This window comes from Tachysurus vachellii, chromosome 19 (assembly GCF_030014155.1).
Source record: "Tachysurus vachellii isolate PV-2020 chromosome 19, HZAU_Pvac_v1, whole genome shotgun sequence".
Classification (NCBI taxonomy): domain Eukaryota; kingdom Metazoa; phylum Chordata; class Actinopteri; order Siluriformes; family Bagridae; genus Tachysurus; species Tachysurus vachellii.
Window position 1 is genome coordinate 20769802 of NC_083478.1, and position 10665 is coordinate 20780466.

Below are 10665 nucleotides of genomic sequence, written 5' to 3' on the forward strand. Positions count from 1 at the left end.
TCTCTCTCTCTCTCTCTCTCTCTCTCTCTCTCTCTCTCTCTCTCTCTTGCTCGCTCCCACCTTCTATCTCTCTCTCTCTCTCTCTCTCTCTCTCTCCCTCTCTCTCTCTCTTGCTTGCTCCCCCTTCTCTTTCTATCTCTCTCTCTCTCTCTCTCGCTCTGTCTCTCTCTCTCTCGCTCTCCCCCCTTCTCTCTCCCTCTCTCCTTCTGTATTAAGTCCAGATCATGAGTCCTCTGTCCTCTTCTCCTGACCTCTCACCTGGAGACGTAGCTCCTGTAAAGCTTTATCTAATACAACACCAAATTTGTGCTCTACATGCAGTAATTCTCTCTCTCTCTCTCTCTCTCTCTCTCTCTCTCTCTCTCTCTCTCTCTCTCTCTCTCTCTCTCACCCCTCCCTCCCTCTCTCTCTCCCCCTCCCTCCCTTTCTCTCTCTCTCTCTCTCTCTCTCTCTCTCTCTCTCTCTCTCCTCCCCCCCTCTCTCTCCTCCCCCCCCCTCTCCCATGTCTCCACCAGAGGTCTCTAACAGGTTATCTTAATCACTTATTAAGCTAATTAGCAACTAATTAGAGATGTCTAATTTTTAGATGTCTAATTCAACTATATCAACTGTTTGGTTCAATGATACCAAGAAAGAATTCACTGGTGAGCTCAGAAACACCAAAAAGCATGAAGACCGAAGAAAAAACAGGTGAGTAAGACTGTAGTTTGTAGGCATGTAGGCATGTCAGAGGATTTAGCACAAAATACAATCCACTATTACACCTCAAAACAGGAAGACCAGATGAGAGTTTCCTAAAACACCAAACACAGAGTTCAGGAACAACCTTTAGAAAGAGGAGACAAAGATCAATTAGTAGCAAAGTGATGGGAAGAGAAGAGAAAGGAGAAGAGAAGTAATTAATGCTAATAAGGGAAGTACGACAGTTCTTATGGCGTAGGTGGACAGTGCAGTGGAAAATGACATTTCTTTGTTTCCTTCCATTGATGATAAGTGCAGCAGGATGAATCCTGACATGTACAGGACACTCAGATAAAAGTACAATGACCTGAAGTACACTTATAAAGTTACCCCAGTCCTTAAGGCACAGAAGAGGAATTTACTGCAAGGAGCAAAACCATGTCAAGTCAAGTCATGTCAAGAAGCTTTTATTGTCATTTCAACCATATATAGCTGTTACAGTACACAGTGACATGAGACAACGTTTCTCCAGGATCAGGTGCCAAACAAAACAAAGACAGAGCTAAGGACTTAGCCACATAAAGTGCAACCTGGTAAAACGGTGCAGGACAAGACAGACAAGACAGTGCAGGACAAAAAGTTACAAGACAATACACAAAAGACAGTAAACAGAAACATTTATTCATTTTCTACCGCTTATCCGAACTTCTCGGGTCACGGGGAGCCTGTGCCTATCTCAGGCGTCATCGGGCATCGAGGCAGGATACACCCTGGACGGTGTGCCAACCCATCGCAGGGCACACACACACTCTCATTCACTCACGCAATCACACACTACGGACAATTTTCCAGAGATGCCAATCAACCTACCATGCATGTCTTTGGACCGGGGGAGGAAACCGGAGTACCCGGAGGAACCCCCCGAGGCATGCTGAAATGCGAGGACACTTCTACAGTATGTCCTGATTGTGCGAGGACAGGGTTAGAGGAAGACACGCACAGCGGAAGACACACACACACACATAACTCCATGTATGAATAGAGCCTTACGTCCAACTAACTCACTCTGTTCAGACTTACTGTAGGTCGGGACAGACTGACTTCACACTTGCAAGTGTATTGAATAAAGAAGTTTGATATTCCACAGGACTGTGCTGCGTTCTTCTCACTTGAACTATTATCTCTGATTAATAGAATAGAATTTCCGCCACAAACATCAGTATAAATACACTCAAAACAACAACAGACTGCAAATAGAACACAACATGAAACTGCTCATTTTTTAAAGTATTATCACTATAAAACCTTCACGTGTACAGTATAAAGTCAGAGGACAAATATCTCAATCAGGACTTTAATTTAGCGTTAAGTTCTTTAGAGCTGTAAGTGTAACAGATGACCGCTGGGTTCGCTTATCCTTCATACTGCAGACATGTTCAGAGCACTTTCTTTACTTCAACAAATCACAACCGATATGAAGACAATAAAAAAAAAACATGACGCATCATAATCAAGTGTTATTTCAAAAGCTGCTGGGTGATAAAGTTGGAGTCAGAATCAGAATCAGAAAGGTCTTTATTGCCAAGTATGTTTTCACATACGAGAAATTTTTTCTAGTACAGGAGCTCCACAGTGTAAACATATAGGAATGGTAAGACATGGACACATAAATAATAGACAGTTGTATTTGCAAACTGAAATATAAGTGTGCAAATTCAAATATAGATGTGCAAAATAAAATATAAATGCGTACTTGTAGACAATGTAAGAATAGGTTTTGTTCTGTGTATGTTAGGTGTTCATCAGATGTATGTTAAGTGTTCATCAGATGGATCGCATGAGGGAAGAAACTGTTCCTATATCTGGTCGTTTTGGTACACAGGGCTCTGTAGCGTCGGCCAGATGGCAACAGTTCAAATAGTAAGTGTGCTGGATGTGAGGGGTCCAGAGTGATTTTCTTTGCCCTTTTGCTCACTCTGGAGAAGTACAGGTCTTGGAGTGTGGGTAGAGTTGTGCCAATGATTCGCTCAGCAGTCCGGACTACCCTCTGTAGTCTCCTGAGGTCGGATTGGGTGGCTGAGCTAAACCAAACAGTCACTGAAGTGCAGAGGATGGATTCGATGATTGCAGTGTAGAACTGTTTCAGCAGATCCTGTGGCAGGTTGAACTTCTTCAGCTGGCGAAGGAAGTACAACCTCTGCTGAGCCTTTTTTCACAATGGAGTGAATGTCCCACTTCAGGTCCTGGGAGATTGTGGTTCCCAGGAATCTGAATGACTCCACTGCTGTCACAATGCTGTCCATGATGGTGAGTGGGGGGAGAGCAGGGGGGTTTCTCCTGAAGTCCACGATCATCTCCACTGTCTTGTGCGTGTTCTGGTCCAGGTTGTTAAGGCTGCACCAGACAGCCAGCCGTTCAACCTCCAGTCTGTAAGCAGACTCGTCACCGTCCTGGATGAGGCCGATCAGTGTGGTGTCGTCTGCAAACTTCAGGAGCTTGACAGAGGGGTCATGAGTGGTGCAGTCATTCGTGTACAGTACAGAGAGAAGAGCAGTGGGGAGAGAACACAGCCCTGGGGGGCGCCAGTGCTGATGGTGCGGGTGCTGGATTTGAGTTTCCCCAGTCGCACTAGCTGCTGCCTGTCTGTGAGAAAGCTGGTGATCCACTGACAGACAGAGGGCGGATGACGGTTGGAAGCTGTATTGTTAAATTAAACCACATTTACAGCCATGTCAACATTCCCATCAGAAATATTCTTGCAGCTACATGTCACATGCAATATTAACTACAGTATGTTTACTTTCCCTCTAGCCATTTACTCTTTCAGTTACTGAGAAGATAATTACCGTAGCGCTCATCCATCAGAGACTAAATGTCTGTTCTTTATGGTTATAATTGACTTGATTTACGTCATCTCATGATTTTATGTTACACCAAATTACAGACAGCACTGAAAATAAGATGGTTCTCAGACAACACGACTCTGAATACAAGGAACTTTTCCTCGGTATAACAAGATAAAAATGTTGAAGTGTAAGATTTACATGTAGGAACTGTTAGCAGGTTTAATTATCTCTCAGCTTTGAGGTTATTAATCACATTTCACACAATAAGGAGGAACTTTCATATCCTTTTCTTCTTCCTGTAGAAATCTACTGACTTCATTTTATGTAAGATTTTCAATCCAATGAATCTAATTAAATTATAGACGGCAACTTGACTGTACTTTATAACACATACATCTATGAACTTTGATGATTGTTGGTTTTTTATGCCTAGTATTTGTAGTGACAAACATTATATGAGGGAGATAATTTATCGACTGTGGATTTATTTGTGTTGATTTTTTTTTATTAATATGAATATTATATTATTTTCTAATCGATACACAATTATCAGCCACCCAAATGAGGATGAGGTTCCCTTTTGAGTCTGGTTCCTCTCAAGGTTTCTTCCTCTTCCGTCTAAGGGAGTTTTTAATCACCACCGTCACCTCAGACACCTCAGACTTGTCCATTAGGTATAAATACAAACACATTTTAATATAATTATAATATTAATCTTGAATCTTTGTATAAATCGTTGTATAATGTTAACATATTTGTAATTTTTGCAATATTTTTTATGTTCTGTAAAACTGCTTTGAGACAATAAATGTCTGCACAAATAAATTTTAATTGAATTTTTATGTTTAGTATTGTGGTTTCTCTGAGGTTCCTTGTTTTGCTGAATGATCTCATCTCTCTTCCCCAAACACCATAAACAGATACTGATATTTAATTAAAAGAGACATGAAAAACATATAAGTTATATAAGTGTAATAAAATACACCAAAGTACTGTTTTTTAAAGACAAAACGTTAGTCTTCTTTTAGAAAATAAATATGCTGCATTATTTTCTTAATATATTTTTATTTATTTTTATTATTCAGGCTAGTAGTTTTTTTTTGTTTTTTTTTTTTATAAAGATGTTATTACTACGAACTGCCCTTTTAACTTCTCAAAAAGTGGAAGTAAATTTCCATTTGGAGCTCGATGAGCACCAGTTCAGACATGACCCACTTTTTAATAGAAAATAATAAATGACTTAATCCCAACACCGAGATTGTTTTGAAGTCAGTCAGTGTTTTCTATCATCATTAATTGCACACTTCTGGTCAAAAAAATAAATAAAAATAGACACAAACACAGGGGGGGCACGGTGGCTTAGTGGTTAGCACGTTCACCTCACACATCCAGGGTTGGGGGTTCGATTCCTGCCTCCGCCTTGTGTGTGTGGAGTTTGCATGTTCTCCCCGTGCCTCGGGGGTTTCCTCCGGGTACTTCGGTTTCCTCCCCGGTCCAAAGACATGCATGGTAGGTTGATTGACATCTCTGGAAAATTGTCCGTAGTGTGTGATTGCGTGAGTGAATGAGAGTGTGTGTGTGTGCCCTGCGATGGGTTGGAACTCCGTCCAGGGTGTATCCTGCCTTGATGCCTGATGACGCCTGAGATGCCCCGTGACCCTAGGTAGTTCGGATAAGCGGTAGAAAATGAGTGAGTGAGAGAGAGAGACACAAAAACAACATGCTTTAAAATTAAACCATCATAACAATATATCATTGGCAATGAAATATTTTTTTGACTTTTTCCCAATGAAGTGACTCACCAGTACCAGCACCTGAAAGACCTCCTCACACCATCACACGTCTTCCTCCATGATCCAGCTTTCACTGATTTATTTCTCCCAGGTCTTCCATCACTATTCTATTCCTTACTAGATCACTAGTTTTTAGTGTTTTTAGTGTTATGTGATCATGAGTCTGAGTTCTTGAAATGAAAAACTACTACTGCTTAAAAAAAGAGGTTCATATTTGTCTTCTTTCAGTACAGTGGTTGTCTTTGGTTATGAAATGAAACCTGTACTAAATAGAAAGCTTCCATCAGATTTTAAGTAAATTTAACTTAAACATTAAATTCTTTCTGACGCATTAAATTAAATTCCCGGCCAAATTCGAGACAAATCTGCATACATTGTTTGGATCATTTTAATTCGCATATGACCTTTTAAATAGCGGAAATTTACGACTGCAAAAAGGCAGGATGCAGATGAAAAGGGAAATTAATGATAGATATCACACATAGTCACACTGATAGTCTTCGGATTAGTGAATTTATATTTAAAACTCAGAAAACATTTGGCAAGGATGAATGAATGCTTTTTACATGGACTTATAATAGGATGGATAGATGGATAGATGAGTGGACATTCTCTGATGGATGGATGAATGAATGTATATATAGATACAGTAGACTTACAAATATATGGATGGATGGGTAGATGGACGGATGGATGGATGGATGGGTGGGTGAATGGATGGATGGATGGATGTGTGGATGGATAGATGGGTCGATGGATAGATGGAATGATTGGTAAATTGATGGATAAATGGATTGATTGGTCAACTGGTTGACTGATAGAAATATAGATGGTTGGATGACTGGTCTAACCGATGTACTGATGGATGAATGAATGCTTGTGTAGATGGACTTACAAATGGGTGGAAAGGTGTATGGATGTATGGATAAATAGGTGGATGACTCTCACTACACATCCCTCTGTTGCTCTTCATTTAAAATCCAAATTTTTTATAATGTAATCTGAGTGGTAAGAAGAGCATATAGATGGATGGATGGATGGATGGATGGATGAATGGTTGGATGACTGGGTAGATAGAAACGGAATAAAAGCTGCATATTTGATGATTTTTTTCAACAAGCAGAACTTCCTTCTTGCAGAATGTCAAACAACCATGAAATGTCAAGCATCCACATTGCAGTAAAACTCTTCTTCTCACTTCCTGCTCAGTCTTCACACTGTTCTTGATGTGTTCTTGTGATTGAAATCAGTTTGGATGATAAACTGCTTCTCGAAATGTTTGAATAAATATTATCTTGATCATTAAACATTTGAACCTGTAGACACAAATTTACAAATGGAATTAAATGAAAAATTCAGTTAGCTTTTAAAAAAAAAACAAAAAAACAAAAAAAACCAAACAAACAAAAAAACATTATATATAACACATAATATATAATTATTATTCTATGGATACAAAATATTTTTGGATTTTTATATCATTTTTATATTCCCTAAATCTAATATTTATGGAAGTTCTGAAGCGTTTTGAGGAAACAGAATCATTTGTATAATATAATGTAGTCAGGCATTATGGCCCTACCCATTAAACCCAACCCATTGTGAAAGATTATAAAACTGCACATACTTACATATCATATTTATAATAAATCTCACCTGCTTCACCTTCTCAACATCTCTCAACATCTTCTCAACCGTCCAGCGACGATGTGGATGCAGGTTACACTGCTGCTCATCTGCATGATCTCCTCAGGAGGTACAGTACAGTACAGTACGCCAACTAAAACCTCGTTAATTAATTATTGTTGGAGTTTTAGTGAATAATTTCCTTGGTGTGTGTCGAGTAACTGGCTTTGATTTTATTCTAATTCCTATTTTTATTTTAGCATGTTCACTGAAATGTTATCCAGCTGTCGATTTCGATTACGACACGTATAATTACATATACGCCAACTGCACTGATACGTGTGCCAGAACAACCACTTCTGTGGACATCTGTAAGTATATGAACGTCTAAACCTCTTTTAAATATTTTATGCGATTCTCTGAATTCTTTAAGAAGTTTTTGGAGGATTAAAGAACTCTTGACACTTTTTCAGATCTTGTAAGTGGTGTATCCGGTTTAACGCTCATGGCAACGGATGATATCATGGATTGTGGAGCACCGGATACGTGTGTAAACGCCAGTATGAATATCGGTGTGGTGAAAATCGCCAACAATACCAAATGCTGCAAGACTAATCTCTGCAACAACGAAACCCTGCCAGGTAAAAGAAGCATTTTATAAATACAGACAGTGGATGAATTTCTCAGTTCTGCTTTTTAACTTATTCTGATTCACAAAAGTCCTGTTTTAAACACATATAAATGATCTAAAAGTGATTCTTATGTCCTCCACATTTAGTCACCTTTTTGATTAAACCATTGATTATTTCAGTGAAATCCACACGAGATGCTGATATGCTTTTTTATTTGCTTTTTTTGTGCAGCTATGCCACAGCAGTCCATCAACGGGAGAAAGTGTTACACCTGTAATGATGTCGACTGCTTTCAGACTCTGTATTGTGAGGGAGCAGAAGATCGCTGCATCACTGCAACAGGTGAGAAATACCTCATCATCTTTCTTTTCTATCTTTAACATGGTGCCATTAGTTTACGATATGAAATAGTTTCAAATATATTAGAGATAAATGCATATAGTGTGTTTAACAGTGAATATTAACACAAAGCAGCTTTATAGAAATAGAGATATTCAATTCTGAAAAAAAGATTTTAGAATCATTTCATTGTGTCAATCATTTCATTACAGATGTGTTGTGCTTTGAGTTTTATATATATATAAAAATTTGTCCACAGAGTCGCTGGTAATTTACATTAAAGTTTTAAAGGTTCATGATACAGGATCAAAATAATGAAAACTTCATTATTGAAAAAAATGTGTGTGTGTGTGTGTGTTGTTTTTTCCAAAAAAAATTGCCAACCTAAACCATCTAAAATGTATGAAGTATGCGTGAGATGCTTTCAAATGAGTACACAATAACAACAAGTCAAAGTGTTAAACAATGACTAATTCAAAGGAAATTAAAGGTCATCATTCAGTGTTCTGAGAATGACCCATATATCCATGAGCATCACATATGTTTTCTACATGCGACAGATTTACATGCGACATTGCAGGTTTGGTGCTTTCGTCATTAGCCTAGTCTGTGTCCTTGTCATTAGCATTAGCTTCCTTCCTTTTTGTGAGAGGAGAAGCTGAAACCGTGGCTGTATTTGTTCTTCCATGTTTTAGTGTTAAATGGGAATTAAAATTGCAGGTAGGAACTGAATTGTTGAAAAGGGAACTGAAGAAATGTAGGACCATGTATGCTACCGCGCTGTCAGATGATTGTGTGTGGTCACGTGACCTAACATTTTCCTCATAGGTTAATAATTACATTACATTATTATTATTATTATTGTTCATTCTTTTCTTTTCTTTCCTCTATCTGAATGTTTTTAGTTGCTCAAGGATCCAACATAATGAGGATGAAAGGATGCACAACCAATAACATCTGCAACACGACTTTCTTCAGAGCTCATGGACTCATCTTAACAGATGTGGAGTGTTGTGAGGGGAACTTCTGTAACAGTGCTGAGATCTTCACACTGAGTTTCCTCCTCATGTTCGTCCCTCTGCTCGCCTCTGTCCTCTTCTAGTGAGAAACCTTTCATGTGGCTATATTATGACAAGATAGATAGATAGATAGATAGATAGATAGATAGATAGATAGATCTGTAGATCTTTCTTTTCTCTTTAACATGTTACTCAACCAGACTTAAACATAAGTAGTAATATCTCCACTGATGGAGTAATACCTGTTATTGGCAAAATGTAAAAAACTGTTTCATCAACTGTCTCTGATGTAAAAGTCGCTCATCATCATCATCCTCATCATCATCTGTAGACTTCGTTGATCTCTGTTCATGCTGTTCAGCATCGGTATGGAAACCAATTTCCTGTACTTTACTTATCAGCTCATTTAGCTCTGAAACATGGCGTCTGTACACAGTGTGTAAGCTCTCTTCTCTGTTTTGATGCTGATGTGAAGTTGCCATTTGTTTAATTCATTAGTTAATGTCAACTACATTGATTTTAGTTTGTACCTCTCTGTTTGTTTGCATAAAGAGCTTCACAAGCAAAGACTTAAAAATCTTAATGCTGGTCAGGTGAAATCTGTTTTCTTAAACAAGACACGTCACAAATAGTACTGAGGTTTTCATCATGTTTACAGAACTCAGGATCGTAATTACATTTATAGCATTTGGCAAAGGCACTTATCCAGGGCAACTTACATTTTTATGTCATTTTTATACAACTGAGAAATTAAGCATTAACTCTGCCTGCTCAAGGGTCCAGCAATGGACACTTGGTCCCTGGGAGAAAATTGGGCACAAAAATCTAAACTTATATACCCAATATATCGTCGCCGTCAGACGGAATCCTCGTATCTCCAAAACCGTTATTTTTCAGGAAATTAAAAAAACGCCGTACCTTATCTGCAGTACACAGGGTTTAGTCCGCGTTGCAGTGGATTGTCTTGCGCTAAATTCCTGTCCTCAGACGAGCACCAGAACTAGCAGGGGTCGAGATTTTTTTTTCTTTGAGCCCAGTGTTTTGAAGACATTTACCTCAGAAGACGTGCTGATTCGTTGCGACTCTTCTTGAGGAGAAATATGCCGTGAAGCTCTCCCGCGGAGTGAGGAAGAGGTGGACAGTTGAAGTGTCCAATGGAGTTTTGGATTTGTGCTGAAGCTATTTTCAAGGCTTGAGCACTTGAAAGCGCTTGAGCGCTTGAGCACTTATTTTCTATTATCACCAATTATTTAGATTGGTTAATAACTTGTAAAAATAACAGACCCACGTGGGGACTGACCAATAGCTTCGATATGTGAAAAAATATGAAATTGACCAAATTTGGACATACGAGGTTTCCGCCCGACAGCGACGATATGTAAAAAATATAAATAAAACTAGGATTTAAATAACTATACCGGTAAAGATGTATTATTGCACAGTGAGATATGTTGTTGTACAGAGAAATGATACATTATATATTATATAAGTCCATTGGACACCTTGGTTAAATAATTCTGCAGCTAAACGTACTCCTACATAATTAAATCCTTAATATATAAATGCTACATAAGTTTTTCTGTTAGTCACCAGATTCCTTTATCTGTCACTTCGCTATGTTTTATCTTTTCTTTCTCTTCTGTTCTACAAGATTAATGACGTTTTTTTCTTGATCAGACATTTAAAACTTAACAAAACCAAGAAAATAAACTGAGACTTTGGAGACAAA

The 10665-nt window shown here is 38.5% G+C and overlaps 1 protein-coding gene across 1 annotated transcript in view; it reads left to right on the plus strand.

The window, feature by feature from the left end:
• Positions 1–6970: 6970 nt before the first annotated feature.
• The window catches only part of LOC132862096 (uncharacterized), a 3698-nt gene continuing 3 nt past the window's right edge, over positions 6971–10665 (plus strand). The window contains exons 1-5 of the mRNA XM_060893948.1: positions 6971–7076; positions 7207–7317; positions 7420–7587; positions 7810–7920; positions 8823–10665. The exon at positions 8823–10665 is cut by the window's right edge and continues 3 nt beyond it. Coding sequence (XP_060749931.1) covers positions 7028–7076; positions 7207–7317; positions 7420–7587; positions 7810–7920; positions 8823–9019 — 636 coding nt within the window. The 5' untranslated portion in view covers positions 6971–7027 and the 3' untranslated portion in view covers positions 9020–10665. The remainder of the gene's footprint in view (positions 7077–7206; positions 7318–7419; positions 7588–7809; positions 7921–8822) is intronic.